Source organism: Rhopalosiphum padi, chromosome 2 (genome assembly GCF_020882245.1).
Source record: "Rhopalosiphum padi isolate XX-2018 chromosome 2, ASM2088224v1, whole genome shotgun sequence".
Classification (NCBI taxonomy): domain Eukaryota; kingdom Metazoa; phylum Arthropoda; class Insecta; order Hemiptera; family Aphididae; genus Rhopalosiphum; species Rhopalosiphum padi.
The window spans coordinates 48714499-48737695 of NC_083598.1; the positions used below are offsets into that span (position 1 = coordinate 48714499).

General features: G+C 26.2%; 2 protein-coding genes across 2 annotated transcripts; both read left to right on the forward strand.

The window, feature by feature from the left end:
* Positions 1-124: 124 nt before the first annotated feature.
* LOC132921450 (uncharacterized) lies at positions 125-16644 on the forward strand. Its single transcript, XM_060984489.1, has 7 exons — positions 125-310; positions 3222-3279; positions 12389-12441; positions 14428-14463; positions 14564-14678; positions 15884-15986; positions 16270-16644. The coding sequence occupies exons 1-6, from the start codon at positions 245-247 to the stop codon at positions 15979-15981; spliced, it is 426 nt and encodes a 141-aa protein (XP_060840472.1). The 5' UTR covers positions 125-244; the 3' UTR covers positions 15982-15986; positions 16270-16644.
* Positions 16645-16850: 206 nt separating this feature from the next.
* On the forward strand, positions 16851-22250 carry LOC132921448 (general odorant-binding protein 28a). The gene is made up of 7 exons (XM_060984486.1): positions 16851-17070; positions 17986-18067; positions 19657-19709; positions 19807-19842; positions 19961-20078; positions 21241-21311; positions 22032-22250. Exons 1-7 carry the CDS (start codon positions 17020-17022, stop codon positions 22116-22118), a joined length of 498 nt encoding a protein of 165 aa, XP_060840469.1. The 5' UTR covers positions 16851-17019; the 3' UTR covers positions 22119-22250.
* Positions 22251-23197: the final 947 nt, after the last annotated feature.

A 23197-nucleotide genomic window follows, 5' to 3' on the forward strand; every position in this document is an offset into this window, starting at 1 on the left:
CTAAACGAATGACCCGTAGATAGCTTATTGTTAACCTTTGTATATTATACATATACAACTCACACAATCGCAAACTCCAAAGTCTGTCTGGACGGTCGTTCAATTTGTACCTATATAATGTATAGGTATTACTGTAATATTGTAATAAGACGACGTGCACAGTCTTTTTCCGACGGGGTGTCCCGACAGAGTGATAATAACGACAATAATTCTCGGGTCCGCACAAACGCAATAAACTTACGAAATGATTTCGCCAACGTTCTACATATCATTGCTGTTCAGTATTGGGATGTTGATTTCATGTAGCTTCGTAAGTATTGACATTATAATTTTCAGACTGCACTAAGCGCCGGGTGCGAAATTTTCTTACGATTGTAAAGTCTATACGAATTCATAATAATATAATATATGATACGTGGAATATACCTCGTTTAGCAGAGGTGGACTGGAACCTAAAGATCCAATTTTCTGAATAAAAATCGTCCTTACGCGTTTTAACTTATTATTTTATTAGTTTTTAAATTTGTTGTTTAAAAAAAAAAAAACAAGTTAATATTGTTTTACTTGTCGATTTAACATTAATCCAATCCTTTTTAAATTATATTCGGTACATTGTAAGATAACAATTTCACAAATACATGTGTTTTTGCATTCGTTTTTAAAACAAAAAAACCACATGGTCCGTTTTAATAAGGAAGAATTTGTTAGATATAATATCGTATTTAATTATATTTAATAGTTTATGAAAAGAAAAATTATAAAAATGTTTTTTCGATATTTTTAACTGCTTAAATCATCAAGCCTTTTGACGTAGAACAAATTAGAATCATTATATATCGAGAAAAAAAATACCGTTAAGTAGATAAACGATCTGCTGTATAGTTAATGTCGAGTATACATCGTAATTGAGTTACTGTAATAAATGCGTTAAATTTAAATTCAACTATAAATCAATGTATACAATGAAAAACGATTCTGTGTGGAGATTTTTGCAAACCATGGTCACCAAAGTACTTACTAAATCCATTTTACTACCAAAAACCACCCTCAAAGTTGGTGATTGGAGCATTTTTGTTTCAAAATGTCCGAGTTTCAAATACAATAAAGAAAAAGAAAAGAAAAACAATATAAACATATTAAACTATATTCAGATATTGTAAAATCGATACATTTATCCAGTGCTTAAATTCAAGTGAGATGTGGAAAGAAAAATTCTTAATTCTTTAAAAAAAAAAAAAATTATGCGCACCCTTTCCAATTATCTTAATCGGTAAGACATTTAAATGTTCAGGTATCCACGTTTTTTTTTATACAGTTTTGCGAATTATAATTTTTTATGGATTCAGTTGCAATTAATCGTTTAACAAAATTTAGTTTTACTATGGTTGCTTCTCGCCATGAAATTAATTTGTAATGGTAATGTAACAATTTTGTTTTTGATAATAAAATACAGACATTTGCATTTATTTTACTTTTAGGAAATTTGTTTTGTAAAGCCTCAATGGTTATGTAATTATTGTTATTCGTAGAAGAAATCATAATTCGAAATGATTAATACATGTATTTACCGAACACATTGTTAATTGAATATCCGAACCCTTTATTTTTCTGAGGGCAACACAAGCCTATAAAATCGTCAAGATTCCAATTCTTAGGTTACACAAAGACCACGCTCTAATATAATACATTATATAATATATTATGATATCATTTTGATTCTGGCTGATATGCTGACTGAATTTATAATTTGTTGTCTGGCCATTACAACAATAAACGATTAATGACGTCTGATCATTTGCCCCCTTTCCGCATTCTCATGTAGCGTGACCTTTATAGCGGGAGTAGGTATTTTGATTGCGGTAAAAACATCATTGCGTACCTAGTACAATTTATTGTGAATCTCCGTATACTATACAAGGTCTGAAACAGATATTGGTTATAGATGATCGGACGTGATTTTTTATTTGCCGTGTCCGATCGAAATCGGACAGCAGAAAATCAAAATTGTATCTTTAAAAACTGTGATACTATTATACAATTTTTACCGTTCTGAGTAATATTAAAAATCCGTCGTGTATACATTTCCAATCCGTATTTAAAAATGATATGTATAGTAGGTATATATAATATATAAATAGATAGGTGAATTGTACGAATTCGCATTTATAATATTTTTATTTTGAGTTCATGCGTATTGTGTATAATGTACACAACCACCAATTTAAACTATGACGTTTGGCATGTTTAAGTATACTTAGGTCTAAACTCTAAAGGACCATAATATTTTAAAATACTTAACTCTTTATGGAATTTAAGTGTTGTCCTTATAGTGTCTTGTATCGACACAAACTTTTTTTTAAAATGTATTACCTTTAATTATATTAAATTCTTCAGAAATAGACTTTTTTTGATAATTTTGATTTACGTATCCAAAATGTATTCCAAATAAGTAAATTCCAACTTGTTGAACTTGATGCCTGAAAAAAATGGTCCGTAATCACAGGTTTAAGGATATAATTGGGGCTAATAATTATTTTATAATGATTGTAGTTAATATTAATTTATAAAATTTAAATAATTTGAAAAAGTTATCTGAGTATACGTATAAGTAATATATTAAAAATCACTTATTTTTATCCGTATTGTAAAATCATCATTAAGGACCATTATGGCACTATATACGCATAATGTTTGGTATACAAGTTTAATAACTCAATTAGTTGAAATTTCGATTTAAATGCATCAACGTTTTCAAAAAAAGTATAAGATAAATACTTTATAAATAATAAAGAGTGGTTCTCATTTATGCAATTAAATATTGTTTACTTTTTGTTCTTTAAGTCCACTCAAAAATTTTAAAATTCAAAGTTTGAATAATTAATGTTTCATTAAATGACACAAGAGGGACGATCGTCCTCGATAAATAACCCTGAATATTAACATATAAAATATATTATATATATTTAATAAAACCAATATTATGTATAAATTAAAAAGCATAATATACTTGATATAATTGATAATGCTCGTTATAATTTGTATATTATTTGTCTGTCACATCATCCAAATACATGTTGCAGTATACCTATATAATTATTGTTATATAAAACAATAGTTACATCTGTTTTGAATTATATTTTGAACAGTAAATAAATAATATTTTCATTGTTGTTGTTATTATTATTATTATTATTTTAATGTGTGTATGTTTTTGTACACAGGGGCGATTTACGACGGAACAAATCGATCACTACGGAAAAGCGTGCAACGCCAGCGAAGGTAAAAACCGTTTCGTCGTCGACATTGTTATATTCTGTCACGTTTCCGAACGTATTTCCTGCGGTTATTTTTTTCGACGTTACAAATATAATCTAAAAAAAAAAAAAAAAAAACAAACATAATAATAATAAGAAAAACTAACGCATAAACAAAACTAAACGTAAACACGAACATCTTTATCATTTGACACTGCGGTCGTGTTATTATTCTATCATTAATACTATAACATAAAATACCCTTATAGATATTATGTATTTGTGAGTAAATAGTGCACGTATGACATTGTATTATATTATAACTGCCACGGGTCAGAGTTACAAAATCGACCAAACGTCCGGATAATCAACTAATGCTACGAGACAATATTATATTATGATGATGATAGGTACCTATGTGCGCGCTGACATCGCAGATACCGGACGTTAACCGCAACGTTAATAATATATATACTAGTATATAGGATGTTCATCGTTATCGATCATCGTATAGTGAATCACTGTTGATCACCCGAGTGCGTGCACCCATACAGGGTGAATCTTTCGATGTAAAATATACTCCTATACCTCGAAAAGTATACATACATTGTTTTGATAAGCGATATCTACATAGGTCGTAGGTAGTTTGAATTACAAATAAAAGATTTTTGATGGAAAAACTATATTGTTTATTATTTTTTATCATTTTATTAATTATCTCGGGTTTTCAATATGCTCGTAGTAATCTAATACTGAAAGAGTAGGTCACTAGTTAAGTAGGTATAACATATTATTATATTGCAAAAAAACATAGTATACTTTTTTCAAGAATTGTTTTGTTTTTTGAAATTACTTTAAATTAAAAATAATACAAAAAAAACTGAAACTTTAATATTTTTAAAATTAACGATTGTTGATTGTTAAAATAATTCAGAATTCTCCAGCAGGTAAATTTAAGAATATCTTTTTATCTTTTGATAATGTAGATATGTATTCAAATTTGGATTTTTGAAATTTTTTCATACTAAAAAATAGTTTGTTCAAACCATAATATTCAAATACTTAATATTTTTTATATGCCAGTAAGAAATAAATTTATTTTTATTAATTTTTCTTTTAAATGAGAACCACTTCTTTTACTGTAAATTTTAAGCATATATTTTTTTTTTAAACTTTAATGTATTAAAATATCAATTAAAATTTGTTATTTTCAAGTTATTAAACTTAATAAAGTTAACGGTTAAACGTAAAATATGAAATGGATTTAATTTTCAGTCTAGTACTTAATATAATACTTAATACTTATTAACTCATACAATTTTTACAAACCACACATTTTTTTAAATTAATAAATTTAATTTTTAAGTCATCTTAATATTTATATATTATAATACCCTATATATGCCTTATATATTTAAATCTATTATTAAGAATTATAATTCTTATAGTTTAATAATTCGGCGACTTATATTTAAAATTGTAATTTATACTAATCAACATTAACAAGAAATCTGTAACATTTTTTAGTAAAAAAAAAAGGGTTTGTATTCACACAAGACACTTTTAAATATAATAAAAAGTCAAATTATTTTAAAATACGGCCTTGAAGACTAATATTTAAAAGTTCCAAAGATCAAAATTTTTTTAAATACAATATTAAAGAAAAATTGGAATGGTTGGTGAATCACCCTGTTTATACCTATACGAATAACGACTACAATGATGTATCGGCATACGTTTTGCAAACGCTTTATCGTCGTTATTTGGTATGACATGCACATTATAGCCTTAGCCTTTTAGTTTCATTTTCGCATTGACCTTTATTTTTTGAGTTTATTATATTTATGAATGGTGAATGCCAAAGTGCCAACTATGAAGTTTTATATTATTTTTGTTTAAAGGATCGACCGTGATATAGTTATTCGGTATAGATGCAAACAATTATATTCGAGCAGTTCAATGTAGTATTTAATGAAATCCATCAAGAATAACTTGACAAAAATGAAATAATTTCCTGTGGTATATAGGTATTATTAATTGATAATATTTCCATTTAATTTTTGAAAATGCCTAATTGATGTAGAAAACGCTACTAAGATGTCTATAAAGTTTTTTATTTACAATTACAGCTATTATAATCAATAAATTGATGTTCCTTAGGCAATGATATAATAAACGGCAAATATGTGAATATGTCTTATACAAACTAAATGTATAGATACGATCAAATTGATTAACTATTATTCAAATTTATTTTACTCATGAAAAACTACTATGCAATTTTGAGTTACATAATATTTTATTACTTACATAACAATAGCACACATCATTTAGTAAACATTTAATTTTTACTTTGTCAAAACATATATTTCCTGGATATAGGTAATCGTTATCTATCAACTGGAATTTAGTACCCATTAACTGTCCACTTACACGTGTAATTTTTATCTGTAGTGGTTTTTTTTCTGTTAAAAATTATTTTTCCGGGATTTTTTACAATTACGATTCTTGAACATATCTTTAGTTTAGTTTAAAATTAGAATTCATTAGTTTAGAATTTATCTTTATCTATTACTATCTTCGATAGTAATCATAATTAATTCATGTCCATTGTAATGGACGCTGGTAATGAAAGAGTTAAATTAAAATATTTACTCAATTTTTTTTTTTTTTGTGCCAATAGAATATTCTTGTATGCCCGCACAACGCAGTATTTGTATTATTAACGACGTAAAATAACTTATTTTATAATAATAATTAATTCTGTTTAAAATTTTTACTCCAAATTTTTACCTATAATACAATTAATGATAAATAAATTATGTAAAAATAAGCCTAGTAAATTTTCATTAAACATTGATTTCATAATAAGTCATTACGACGATCTGTCGCAATGTACACATTTTTATCTACTTAACCCATCTATATATCTATCTACAATATAAATTTTAGTAACTTATTCAGGAATAAATAGAGTAGATTATATTATCTAGTCCAATCATTTATAAAATATTAAAATGATTTTAAAATTTACATTGATCGCATAGTGCGTTCAAAATCTATAATTATTTAAACCTATAAAAATGTATATTTTTATTGTAAATTATATTTTATTTATACTTAAATTAATACATTTTAATATTTTAAGTTTGAATAAAACAAACAATTTTATTTTATAATCTTTAAAATTAGGTGTCGATTTTCTACGACAGTATATCAAATCGTCAACAGATGAAAGTGTATACAAATAACATAATTATAAATCAACAACAAATTAAAAATTTACCTTAGGTAGTTACAATAGGTAGAATAACGTGTTCTAAAAATATAAACAACCGATATATTGTAATCTAAAATCGTTCTTTATGTCGATAATAATTTTTCCGTGGTACGAGAATGAACAATTTCAAATGCATTAAAAAAGTGCATTTCTTGCAGTTAAATTGTTATAATTAATATAAGTATGTGTTGATCATTACGATTATAATATCGAATTACGATAATGTGAACGGAATGTGCAAGTAATAGGTACTATAATAATATACAAGATTATTACATGATCCTATTATGCTTGAATATATTATGTGCATTATATTATTATATTTAAATGAATTATTATTATCGATGTAGATATCGTTTTCAAATGTAAATTTTATCGATCGAAATCCAATAATTTAGAACGATGCTCTATATACATACTTTTTTAGTGTTATATTAATATGTATTAATATTTATATTAACAAATGCATTTTGTAATACATACAATGTTACTTACCACTGATTTTAGAGTATTAAATTATTTATAAAATGTAATCTTTGTAGATTCTATAAAATATATAAATAATATTCAAACCATTTTGAAATAAACTTATTTTTTTATTACCTAAGAAGTTCAAAAAACCAAACATTATTTAACATTATTTTAATTAACAAATTTAACAAATAATTAACGGCCTTGGCAAGGGAGGTCTTAATATATAAATGTATACAAATTTGAATAGGAAATAAACATTATATTTAATTTTAAATGACAAATATTGTTTGAATTGTTTATACTTAATGTGCAAAGAACTGTGTGGAAAATTAGGTTACATATTATGAGGTAGAAATATTGATTTAGGTGAAATATAATTTATTTAATAAATTGTCTAGGATTGAATCTATTTATTGGACAATTATTTAAATTGCTAGAAATATGTAAACACAACTGGAGAATACAGACAAATTTTAATTAATATTGTTCTACTTAGAATTTATTTAAATATATAGTGTTATAAATAATTTTGAGCTTAAAACGGAAATCGGATATCCTTTTAAAATACCAGAAACGGAACTAGTATAATAGTATATATAATTCATCACAATTTCTATGTTTTGGGTGGAATTAGTATGGAGCCTTATTTGGAAGTGGAAAAGCTAAGTGATCTCTACGTAAATATAAAAAAAAAAAATGAAATTCTTCTGGAGCGACTATAACGTCAATATAGTTTTGTAAAGCTTATAGCAAAGTCTATTTTTTATTTAAATAATTTTCAAAAATTATAATTAGTTACTAAAAATAAATATTACAAATTCTCATTCAATTATTGGTTATTATTCTTGTTTTATCATTAAATAATGAAAAATGTGTGTAACAATATTACCATTTTAATGAAAAATTACCCTATATTATTTATATATTATTTATATTATTATTTTATGTTATAATATATTGGAAAATAAAAGACAATTTACTTTTAAGCTATAGTGCGGTTGGTCAGGTTGGTCTTTTAGAATGATTTCTTAAAGTAGGAGTGGTTTAATGTTTAGATGTTTTTTTTTGCTGATTTTGAAATTGAAATGAGATGCTTCATGTTTTATTTCACTGTTGTTCAAATCTGTTGGATCAATTAATTGTAAATAAGATAAGGTTAGGTTACTGATATTTATTAAATCATTATTATCACCACGTTAGCCGGCCATTGTGTTTATGTTTATTTTGCATTAGCCAAATATAGTGCTTATAGTTCTATATTCTCGTTTTTAATGATTTTATTTTTTTACTGTTGTTTGTAGCCTATACTACTGGGCATACATAGCTTAATATATTATCGCTCGTTAGTCATTATTCAATACACACTTTATAATTCTACTGTACTCATAATGAACTTTGGTAGGTATTAGTGCTGTGTTACGTGTATTACAGTGTGGTGCATTAAATAGCATATTTCGAGGCTTAGAAAAAATGTGTATTTTATTTAGGTAGGTGTAACTTTTAATTAAGTAATTTTTTTTCGAAAGTATCGGATTTTCACGCTTAATACACGTGTAATAATGTACTTGATAATACGACAAGATCATACCAATATATATATGCAGTGTGATCAAATTAAATGTGAATACTGTCTACTATACCACAATAATCGAACACACAAAGTTATGCGTTTTGCCTTTTGGCAGTCCCATGAATTCGAAATACTTTCTAGCGAACAATTTAAAGATTTTCATCAGCTGTTATAATAATATTATTGTCTAGGGCCTATAGGTACAATAATTTATTAAAAAGTTTCTTTAAAAATATCACATAGTGTATTAAGGTACGTTTAAAAATGTTTATAAGTGAAATACCGTACCAATATCATATTATTATAATTGTATTAGGTGATTTTATTTTTCAAAAATCAGTTTTAAAATACCTAATAACACTATAAATGTATAATAAAAGTAAATAAATACTTCTAGCATTTCCTCTCTTACTGTCAATGTATATTGGACGTATTGCACACCTATAAGTTACTCGATTTTGACACTAAATATGACCACTGTTCTTCTCCTAATATGATGCAGTTTATGACAAAAATACAATTTGTAAAACATTTTACGTTTGGTATAAATATAAATTGTAAAACATGTGTTCTAAAAACTTGTAAAATACTATTCGAAACGTCAAAAAAGAAAAAATATGTCAAAAAATACCAAATAAAATGTAAAATATCTGCTTCTACGTAATACGTACATAAAACATATCTATAATTTAACTTAGGTTCAATATATTATACACACGACTAAAAGAAAACAATAATGTGTAAAATATATTATAATCACCTTAACCCTCTATATTATAATTATTATTATGATTACTTCCGCGCTCACGCATTGCAACCAAATCAAATATAATTATAATATTATAATCGCCGGGTTGTCTGTTATTCGATCCGATGTTGCGTACAATATTATATGTTATAGTGGTAAACCGCCGACTATACCATTCGTGATCTGTAACTACTACACACAGTTAAATACATCGATCACCGAGCACGTCGCGTGAATCGTGCATGTGTGATAATATACTTAGCGCATTGTTGATTTTAATCTCATCAATGTTAGATTATACAACGTAGTTTGCAGTAATCTATTTGCAAATCACTCTCGTCCTGTTCACATGCCGCTCAATATACTCCGTCCCATGCGGTCAATTGGTTAAAAATTTTGTGCCACAGTGCAGATTTTTTTTTTACGTAAAAAATTCAGTTTTTTGCATTGTATTATTGTGTATTGTATTCCCGAAACAAACTATAATATTTAAATGCAATTTACAAGTACAACGATTAATTATTTTCTAAATTGAATTACAAAGATGTTTGTTATTACTCTTATTGGATGTTAATACCGTTTATTACCGATAAGGTTAGGTTTGTATATTTTTCATATTTCATAATAATATAATGGAGTAAAATATTTTCTTTTTAATGCTATAATCATATCATAAAATACAAAAAATAAGAATATTAAAAATACAATTTCAACGTAATGTTATAATAAACAATTTACTATAATATATATATATATTTTTACAGTAATTATTTTTTAAATTGTATATGAAATTTTCATTATAATAAAATTGGGTATTGATTTATATTATTTTATCAAATTTCTATGAAAACCAAAAATAATCAATAAGTACATGCAAGTATAATATTATGCAAAAAAATATTATTTGTAAATTTAAAATAGGTATAGGCATCAAGAATTAAATTTGTGTTATATTTAAAAATTATCATGACCAAGCAAACAAAATAATCTAACTAATATATTGTTTCTTATTATTCACACATACCACGTAAAAATAATTTATCGATTATGAGTAATTTAAAATTACCATAATATGAAATCATGCTTATACAGATTAAAATATCATAAAAACCTTACGTATAGAGCACTGGATAATATGCTTACCTTTAAATTTGATAATAAATAAATAAATTCTAATATTAAAAATAATAGAGCAAATAGTATTCAGAATATAAAATTTGCTTTGTTTCGTGTTACTAAGATGAAAACAACACTCACGTGTCTTACAACGTGCTCTTACGAGTTAAGACTTTACTAAGTTATCATGCTATTATTACGTTTAAAAAAAAACAATTTTTCACTTTTTAATCGCAGTTTCGGTATTATATTTCAATAATTTGCGCACGAAATTAGTAATAATAACCACTGTGTTTTTAAACAATGGTGCTTTGTCATAGTAGTGTATAATATAATGATTTTTATATTAGTTTGCATAATATTTATCAACGTCTCGTTAAATATTATTCGTCACACAGCCTTTGATACTGGACAACCATGAATATAATATAGGTATTGGTAATTACACTTAATTAACTTCTGTTTATCTAAATTGAGCGTTGATTTTTTCCTCTATTACTTTTATTTCTGCAACGTTTTTTATAACACAATAATATAGACACTACAGCTGTAATAATTTCACTAAATGTCATCAGTGCACTGGTCCGGAATAAATTTACCACCAAAAATTTTATTCGATTTCTATGCTTATAAAATAAATATATAAATATATATATATATATATGTATTGAGATACAACTTTTTAATTACTACGTACGAGCATTGTTTTTTTGTTGTACAAGCACAAATTATAAATAATGATAGACAATTTATTCTTTTTGCTGTTTCTTTTACCAAATATAATTATTGACAAATATTTAGGCACTAAATCAATAGGTTTAGATTTTACTGCAGATTCTTAGTTAGATGGTTTTTATGAACATTTTTATGTGTAAAAATCAAAATTCAAACTATAATACTTTTTGATTTCTAAAACTGTTTGTACCAAAGTCTTAGGGTGATATACTGCTCTGTGATTTATTTATTCTTAAAAAAATCAAATTAATTTCGAAAAAACTTCATTATCACTTTTTATTATTCAATGTTAATAAACATTGAATAATATAACTTTTGTATTGGTGTGGATCAGTAGAAAACAACATAATCTATGTACACAAAAAAACGTTTTAAGATATTTATAATGCACAAAATAAAAACAATATTATTAATGTATGAAAAAATAATTTTAATTGAGACTCTTGGGCAAATTTAATAGCCAGGTACGCCTTTTTTTATGTAGTTATAAGCACATAGTGGTCTACGAAAAATGAATGATTTTTGAATAAGCAGTACTGACGTCAGCTACGAGTACCTATATGATGATTAGAATTTGCCTTTAGTTCATAACATGATATAACTATGTCTGTTCATAAAGTTGAGTTAAACGCCCTTGAACGTGTTGTCAAACAGACTAACTAAGACTTCTTAAAAATATGTCCCTCGTTTTCAATGTTTTAACTTACAAAATGGCGGAGTTCTGTTTATTTAATACCTAGTTGAACTATAGCAAATGCATGTATTATCACTATGTATTAAAATGGAAATAATATCTATTATAATGAAATATCAAGTAACTAAAAATTATTTATGAATATTTACAACAATATTGTGATTGTTTTTTTCTAAAAAACACTATTTAATAATTTTTTTTTTTTTTTAAAGTCCAAGAGAATTTTACGATTTCCATATAATACGACCCTGCACATAATAGGTATTTATCAACTAGGTATATTATAATATTACAAACGAATTATGAGTACCATAACGTATAAACTCATAGGTTCGTAGAACGATATAGTTATCAGTTTATCACATAATGATATCACGTATTATGTGTTCGGCGAAAAATATTATTCGCCGTGATATAATTTGTAAGAGTTACACAAACAAATATATAATATATTTTGTATGTAATTTATTTGTTTGGAAAACTAATGTAAATCTCGTTTTTCTTATTTATTCATTAGATGATCTCGTCATAGTCAAATCCTACAAGGTGCCAACTTCGGACACTGGAAAGGTAATATTGTGAATATTCATCATCCGTTAATTGATCATATTAGATAATAACCGCTGGTAAATGAATATTACATCTGTCAAAATGATTGATTTACGTATTGATTCCAATATTTGATGGAATGAGTCCCGAGGTCAATTACAATTAAGCATAAATTAATTTCGGGAAATAAAATGCTGTCCAAATAATATATAATTTCGCGAACAAAATGAATACAATTATACGGTGGTTATTAATTAAATATAATATAGTTAATAGCAATCAGTGGTATTATGAAACTGTTGTATATACCTACGAAATCCAGCGACCTTAATAATTTTATAGATTTAACTATTTAAGTTTTAGTTTGTCAGAATATAAAATTAATATTAAATTCTTAAATCAACTGTTATAAAACAAACACAAACATTGGATTTATAATTATTGATTCTTCAATATTCTGAGCGGAGCTAATGGATTCATTTTACGATATGTATATTTTGTTTTTGTGTGGTTGTCACCTTTTGGAGCAGTAAAAATGCTTTGAGTTTCTACTTCGGGGATAATTTCTGATAGAAAATTAGATCTAGTTAGTATAGTTTGTACTTAAGAGGATTAAAAGTAAAATATTCCTACTACTTATTAGGAGGAAAAATAAAAGAAAAAACAGAAATGTTTACGCCAAACCAGTTTTGACAGAACAGAATTTTTATTTTTTTATAATTTAAAAAAAAATAACTGTAAAAACTTTGAACTTTTACCAAGTATTTATATAATAATATTCTATATGTGGTATGATTTTCAAAATATTTTGACTTTTTGTAAATATCAATAAAAAATATTCGCTAAACTCTTAAAATGCAATACAAGTTTTCCTACAAGTTGTTCTTAAATATTTATACAATTTATGAAGACAAATAAACACAATTTTTTTTATATGTATTAGAAGTTTAAATTTTTAAAACATTCGTCAAAATCACAAAAATTTACTTACTAAAAGCATTTTGTGGTAAAAGTTTATAAAATCTTCAATTTGTGTTACTATAAGGTTTAAAAAATTAGTATAATATTCCATATAAGTGTCCATACTGGAACAGAAAAATCTAAAAATATATAAACATAATAATTATGTTTTATGGATATTTTAAGTTAAAATTCAACAAAATTACATATTTTATAGATAAAAAATAATAATGTTCATTATTTTGTTATAGTTCAAAAACTGTATTCGTGGGAACTTTTACGTATATTATGAATTTAACTATACCTACGCAACGGAATTTTCAAAATAATATGTAGATTAAATTTAATATATTACCTATTTATATTATGAACCGGAATATATGGATTCACACTGTTTCACGGTAAGGTGGTATTGAGTCAAAAAATAATACAATTATTAATATATGGTATAAATATATTATATTATATTAATAATAAAATAAATTCAATGTTCTCGGAAAAGAAAAAATAAATCAACCTATTGTAATATTAATAGCAGAATAAATTACTTTGATAAAAATGAAATATACTTAGTGATACTGGCACAGGTTGATGGTCTGGCTCCGCTCAGAATCGTCTTTCGTATACAATGATATATCGGCGAATTTAAATTAAACACATCCATTACAGTAACCCGCTCAACACCTACACTGTACATCAGCGTGATGGTACACACTTGCTTACCTTTATTTTAAACTTACATTTATCATAATATTATACGATGATAAGATTTTTTTATATCATATTATATGCATTAAGTAAAACTAACAAATATGATTTACAAACTATATTTATATATATATATATCTTTTGAATCTATAAAAAACCAAACATTTTCCAATAAACATCGGTAACCCGATCTCGATTTCTGATCTTAAAAAAGAAAAGCGTTCCGGTTCTATCGCGCCGGGTTATTTCCCAGATTAATGTATACGACGAAACGTCTAAAAACAACAACTTATGACTTTTTAATTTAATTTAATTTTTTTTTCTGCTTCTTGTTTTCAGTGCCTGATGAAATGTATGATCAGCAAACTAGGACTGGTAACAATTTATGCGTTTAGTTATTTTTTTTTTAAACGTTTACTCCGTATACACGTGACTCGGTAAAAAGTAACGTAACACATATATTTTATTATTTCAGTTGAACGACGATGGTTCGTACAACAAAACTGGCATGGAAGCGGGGTTGAAGAAATACTGGTCGGAATGGTCAACGGATACAATTGAGAATATAAACAACAAGTGTTACGAAGAAGGTGATATTACTAACCATTTTATATCGTTTTATAATAATTATAATTATATTATAATATTAGCCGGTGGCGGACAGAAAAGTGTGCAAACATCGATATAGGTCTGTGCTATATCGTCAATCTATATAGTATCATCAATAAATAGTAATACCTAATGAACGCGACAAGATAAAAAATCAATGTTGTATACAGAGTGATTCTTTTTCGATTTTTATTTTTTTCAACCTTTTATTTAATAGTGAAACCACTATCAACTTTTGAATTTCAAATGGCAACCTATATTTAAAATGTACTAAATTAAAAGGGCTATTTTTTTTATGAATTTTAACATTCAAACTATGATTTTTCGTTGACTTTAATAATGTTTAACCTATGGGGCGATTAGGGCGAACATCTAAAAATCTCAAACCACCTAACTTTGAGCAGCTATAACTCACAAACGGTTATACGAAAAATAATAATTTTATCGTTAAAATTCATAAAAAATAGCCCTACTATTGCCCTACGACATTTTAAATATAGATTTCCATTTGAAAATCAAAAGTTGATAGTGATTTCATTATTAAAAATAAGGGCTAAAAAGGAATAACTATGCATTACTATGTATGGCTTTAGAAAAGCATGAAACTAAAAATGTCGGAAAAAAAAATGTTAAAAACTTGACGAAACAATGAGTGTTTAATGAAAAACGAATCACTCTGTATATTGTATTTTAAAAAGCTACCAATATCTGTAACGTTAACTTAACTCAATTAACTAAAGTTAATTTTTTTCAATAACCTGCTCACGATCACTTAAAAGTCAATTCAAAAGTAAACGCAAAAAAACAACTCGCTGCTTGACCTTACAATTTATAAGCGCTCAGCTTTCGACGATACACGTTAAAACCATACGTGATAGTAATATTATTATGTACGCTTGTTTTGCAATTATCGTATAAACACGATCGCATAATATTTTCGTTTGAAAACAATGACACGGGAGTTTATTTTTTCACGCATTTTACTAGCAGTTTATTAAAATTGACTGAAAAACTACATCTGATATCATACGCGTACATGTGAATTCGGTAATCCTGTTCACCATCTCCAATATCACTCTACTAATACACAAAATAATCGTACCAACTCTTATAGTTTATCTATACCTGTAACATTTTAGTAGATATGTTTATACAATATTTATAATTATATATTTATTTATTACAGCACTGCTTGTGTCAAAGGACGTAGTAGCGACATGTAATTATGCGTATGTAGTGATGGCGTGCTTGAACAAGCAGTTGAAACTTGACAAATCGACTTGAAACTCGTAAGCTTTACATGAATTTCACACGATTAAATTGTATATAAATTTTAGTTACACAAAATATTACAACTGATATCACATAATTTACTTAATAACATAGTGATGTCAAATTTCAGACGTTTTTAAAAGGTTTGAAGTTTAATCATTTTTAATAAAAACCTATTATAAACATGCCAACTTTTGAAGCAGAATTTTTCTTGGAAGTTTCCTTTTAGAAACGTCTGAAATTTGACTACATGTAACTCATATGATCGTTATACTACAATATTGTTTTCTCTGTTTTCAGTTTGGCATATTGAATCTGAAGAGATGACCGAAAGAATTAAAACGCGCATCAACCGTATATATTATTTTGTTCATTTTAAAATCATATACTATTTCTACTATTATGATTACTTTTACACTTAAACACTATGTATTAAACGATATAGTTTATAGTTAAATATAATAAACATGTATAAATATATATTTACAATTAGTTTTTGGTTTGTCACACTTTAGGATTTAAATGATATTTTCCGGTTTCCTTGATCCGACAGCGATCACCTTGACATATTAATTATATATCGAATAAAATTGTGAAAAACCATCAGAATAATAATTATTATTATATTATATTAACGTTATAATAAAATACTATAATTTAATTGGTTAATGATAATGACGTAGCGTTTTATTTTGTCGTTAAAACAATTATTGTTCTTGGAAACAATATAATACAAATATATATATATATTTATATTCATAATGCCGATATCCGCTTGGAAGTGGGAATTCCGTCGATTTTAATTGTTATTACTGCCTTTTCCCCTTTTTCCTATTTATTATTACTATTTTATTTTCGTTTAGTAGTATATAAACACAGAACTAAAGTAAAACGAATTATTCTTTCGTCGAACACTGTACAATTGCGGTCTTTGACAAATCGCTCTGATAAAATATTATCATTGTAACAATACATCGTGAACTCTTCTATTAAACATACTTTATTATTTTTTATTTATTATTAATACACAGGTTATTTAACGCAAAAAAAATGTTCGCTCTTAAAGTGGCGTGTCTGTGTTTGTCCGTCGCCGCCGTACTCGTAAGTTCAACACTATATTATTATACAACATTAACATATTATTGTATTAGTGAATTATCAGTTACACATTATCGCTGGTTGTCGGACTACGCACATTATAGTATATAGTTAATACGTCCTAATAACAAGGGTTCGGATTTAAATTAATTTGATCAGTTTGATTAAAATTATGATTTCTTAGCTACAAAATATGTATTTTAAGTGCATGCCATTCTATTGACGATTTCTTAAAGGCATTTTTTTTTCGTTTTTTTGTGTAATTGTAATATGCATACCTATAGGTATTAGTTTTAAAATCCAGATCCTAAAACAAACCCGTTATCCAACAACTTAAATCATATCAATTTGATTTTAGTTGATCGATAAATTGTTATTACAAAATTTGTTATTGAAATAAGATTCGTATTTCATGATTTTTTTTTATATGCGTTTCATTAAATAATGCAAAAACAACAATATTAATAATCTTTATAAAATATCAAAATCAAACCATAGTAATAAACCAGGTGATTTACTTATATATTTTAAATGTACTATTGATTATCTACAAATCGTAAAAATCTTTACAATGGTTATTACTTATTGCACATGTAATGATGTGATCATATAAGTATATCGAATATGTACCGGAACAAATGCTATATAGTGTAACTTTAAATGCATTTTATTTGACGTTTTGATTTATTTTTATTAAAATAAATAAGTCCTTAATAGTTTATAATAATATAATGTATATATCAAATTAAAAATAATGTTTATATATTTGAGTTTCGCGGTAGCTCAAATAGGTATATCAAATTAGAAAATAATGGAATACGGAAATCATTTTATTGTAAATATAGCAATATTATATTGTATTATTAGATTGTAATATTGTAAAAGCGCGATCGAACAAAATTTATTGTATGATTTTAGGGTGAAAATAATCAACAAAACTCAAATGATCGGTCTGCCTCTATATTCCAGAGTTGCATATCGGAAACAAAGTTGTCTGGCGGTAATGTTAATTATACCTTTTATTATATTTTTATCAATAATATTACAATTAATTATTAGTAGTATTGCACGAATTATTATTCTATTTCTAAATAAAATTACACAGGAAGAGCACACGAATCAGGTGATATACAGATTGATTCATCAAGCATGCATGACCCTTATTTCTTCCTATAATAATTAATTAATCCAAATTTTGATTTTTAGAATTTGTTTGTACCTATACTTTAGGAACATATTATTAAATACATAGATTATAATATAATAAAATATAATAAATATAATAATACGTATAATAAAATAATAATAAATATGAGTACCTATAATATTTTATCCATAATCGAATTACATTTAGCTAAACTGCTAAACCTAATGCATTACAATTCAAATTCAATGTGTACGCATTTGCCATCTCTATTTATTTTGTAAAATTAAAATTATTTATTTAAAATGTGTATGGTATTTTGTAAATTAATATACAATAACATATTATTTTACAATATAATAATATTATGAATTCTTATAGTTGCTCAACTTCGCCGGGGAAAAAGTTTTAATAATTTAAATTTTATTTTCCTAGACAGATGGCACTACTGATATATTCATATTTTTATTGCTCAATATTCTGTGGACCAGACCGGAATTAGGTCCATAAAACTATGCTTAAAACCAACCAGATCCGTAGTCTGATCTTTCAACAAAAAAAACTACATGACAATTGTATGAGTGGTACTCGTGATCATTGGCATTTAATATTCGTACATGTGTTATTCAAGTCTCAAGACATATATCAATGTCAACATTATTTAGAACCCGATTGTCACCTGCATAAATTATAATGATATTTTCTGGATAAAGATGAAAAAATAAAATTTTTATCTATATTATATTATCATCATAGATTATAATTATACATTTTATATTATACAAACATAATATAATAATACAGGCACATTATGATTTATGATGTAATACGATATTAAATACTACGAAACCATAAAAACAAAAATAACAAGATTTTATGGTATAACTATAATATTTTAACATAAATAATATTAATGTTTGGAATTGATTAAACTATGCCGAAATCCAAAAATATAAATATGTATTCCCATTATAAATAAACTAGTATAATTGAAAATAATAAATTGTATTATTATCATCATCATCATGATAATTCATTTTGTATACTCGATACTCCATAGCTATACATAGAACGAATTAATAATATGCTATAGAAAATTTCGATAGTTACGTACTACTTGATTGTCCACCTATGTATAAAAATAAATCGATTGAATAAATTCAATTATCTGGATAAAATTATCTATAGATAATAGTGATATTTATCCGGATAAAATAAAATATATAAAAGAACATTCATCTAGATAAGTTGTGTACATCAACTTAATATATTAATTTTATAGGTACACTGTAATTTCTTTATATAATATATTTTTGGTATATGGCAAATCACCCTCCCTTGCAATTTTAATAACTTCCGCTGTTTTCAATCATAAGTACAAAACAAAATATAATAACAATAACGATATAATATACTAAACGTGTTTTGATAATATTTACTTTTAGACGCACTCAAAGGGTTCCGGTCGATGAGTATACCAAAGACGCAAGCCGAAAAAGTATGTAGTTTTAACGTATAAAATTATCATTTAATAACATTACAGTGAATAACTCAACAAGGCTTGGTATAATTATTATTAATATTTTCCGTTACAGTGTATGATGGGTTGTCTGATGAGAAAAGTCAACGTGGTAAGTAACCTTTAATACAAAAAACGTTAAACAACAATATTATTATTCTTGCAAATAATAATATGTGTGGCCTTCATAACAACATAGCGTATGTAACGTACAAAACATTTGTGTTCAGATTAACAAGGGCAAGTTTTCGGTTGAAGAGGCTACTAAGGTGGCACAGAAATATTACGGAACAAACGAAACAATGATGAAAAAGGCAAAGGACCTCATCGACGTTTGCGCAAAGAAAGGTATTATTATACCTATGACGATATATCTAACAGCAGAAATACGCGTATACCAACCACGGGAAATTTATAAATTAAACATTTTTCATAATAAAACGTTATGAGCTCCACTTGGTCTATGGTTAGATTGTTGATAAAATAATAAATCTTCAAGTCTAAAGTTCGAAAACATATGAAATATTTAACGTTTAAAATAAATATGAAAACGGTACGTAGGAGATGTTTCTGAATTCAAAGCCGCAGGGAGACTCGACTATTTCTAAAATCAATCACTTAATAAAAAAAAATTACAAGTATTGCAATAATGCCATAATCATAGTATTTTGAAAAATAAATTGTCTCCTCGTGGGAAATATAATTGATTATAATTATGCTTAACCTGGCCGTATTTTTTTTTTTTTTTTAATGTTGAAAATGTGTATTAAGTCACATTATTTTATACATTTTATTTTCAGGGTATACCTTATATAATATACTGCTATCATATTAAAATAAGTCAGTTAAATACACATCACCATTAGAGTCGAGATAAATATTAAATATGATCATAAAATCACTAAAAAATGCATATAAATATGCATAAAAATATAAATGTATGCCCTTAAAACTATCAACTGGTATTATAAAATGCATTATTCATTATTAATTTTTAATTTTTAATAGACTATTAATAGAAACTACGTGTTTTAAATTCGCATGAGCTGTGACACAGTGACACCAACAATAATTTATACGAGAATATTTAGTTAGGTAAAATATACTTGTGTTGGGTCAATGAACATAATAATATGTACGTGGTAAATAAAATAATAATTAAAAATATTTTCTAAAAATGTTCTTTAAAATTTTAAGTTCAAGAAAAACCTGAAAAACTATAAACAAGAAAATATCATAAAAACAAAATGCAAAGATTAAATCGAAGAAAGTTCAATTATAAAAACCTAACCTATAAAGGCATAATGCAATTTAGTTTGAAACATCAAACAACCGCTTCCTATATATTATTACCAATCGGATTTATTTTTGTCTGTAATGTTTACGATCAAAAGTACAATATATTAATGTGAATAAAAACCATAAACATCCTTGCCTTGTCTATTATAAATAATATTATTATTCATTTACCGATAATTATTTTAATGCGTTTATTTGAATACGATTTTAGCTCAATCGACGACTGAAGAGTGTGCGTTGGCCGGAATTGTGACTACTTGTATTGTGGAGGAAGCTCAAAAAGTAAGTCTTGACAGATACTGAGATACGCTTTATGATTTAGACCTCACCAATGGTAACATTGTACAAATGTTCAAACTTGTCTATTCTCCTTTTGTCGTGTCACGTTCTATCGTATACTATAGGCTGGGTTAAGGATTATTTTTGGCCAAAGTGGGCCCTTCAATTTTATTATATAACCACTGAAATCATAAATGTGTCGTTGTTTATTATTTTTTCAATCGAAATTCGTAGGAATAATCGTTTTATCAGAAATGATTTTTTAATATATACGTATCATAATAAATTATAGACAAAAAATATACTTACCTCACATTTGATAATGTAACGATTTCCAATTATTATCTAACAGACCTCGTTCACGATATTTTATCATCTTATAGAGTTCAACGTGTAATCAAATTTAATTAATTAATTAATATTTAATGTATTTTTTTTTTTTTTATGTGAAGTATTTTTTGAAATATAGACAATAAAAATATTTATAGCTAACAAAAAATAGGGATCTTAGATCTGTGGGTTCCGGAACCCAACTCCCTTGATCCCGTCCATACACACATTTGAGGGTTGAACGATTACGAATGCATGCGGATGTGCGATTATCCTGGTTAGGTTAGGTAAAAGGGCAGATAAAATGGTTTCTCGGCAACAAAAACGTATAATGAAGTTAATGACATTATCGTGTTATTATATTATGATTAATGTTTTCGCTTTTTGTTACAGGCTGGCTTAACTGGCGGACCTGGTGGACCTGGCGGCAACCGTTCCAGACGAACCGTTTCACCGAAATTTAGAGCCAACGTCGAATAAACCGTTCACGTCGTTCCTATGATTATTTAAACGCTATACGCCTATAACTACTAAACTAATTAATTTTATACCAAATTATCTTGTACATGTTTACATGACCGTCAATAAACATATTATTTAAACAATCATAAAGTCTAGCGTTCGTTGTCTCCCTGCAGGTGTGCCCTTTTTATATGTTTTGATGCATGTTTTTTTAGCAGCATATCCTGTTAATATTATTTACATAAGTCGTTGATTTTTATGAACATTATATGGATGTACCTCTTTAAATTAACATTTTAATCAGTAGTTTATATAATATTAAAATGTTTATGCTAAAGAATAAGGATAATACATTTATAGTCCTAAGATGGTTTCACAAAAGTATAAAAATATTTAATATTATATTCAGAAAATTGTTAATTCGGTTAATATACATCAATGTTTTTAAATAGGTAATCTAGCTACTTAACAATTATCAGGAAAAAAACTGATTTTTATTTTAAAAATTAAATTGGTATCGCCACAGAACACTAACATGGTACTCAAAGTATACATATTTAAAAATATATTTTAATGGTATACTTAAAAATTCTTATAATCATAATTTGAATAAATTCGTTATTAAAATAAAAATTGGGAGTACCCTACGTATAACTTGTAAATATCCTGAATACTACATGAAATTATTGATTTCTGGTTGGGTTCTTAAAATAGTTGTATGGTGGTTTAGGTTTTCAAATACAAAAGCTCATGATAATAATATCGGTTCTTTTCGTTGTGCGGTTCCAGTTTTTGCATGCTCCTGGTGTACTAATAAATACTATTATAATGATTTGCTAAAAATCCACGGCACTGATCACTATATGTATAATATACTCATATTATATCCTTTATGGCCGTACATGCTTTTTTTTATACAACAATACCGAATTTGGGCCTTTGGCTTTTCGCTGGACGTTTTTACACGGGTGTTTGTATCCGGGTCCAGTACGGTGACGCCCCCGTACATTTACGACTTTTGACGCCCATTTAATGTTTTGAACATCGATTTCAATCCATTGACGGTCTGCAGTTCGGAATATCGCAAAACATTACGA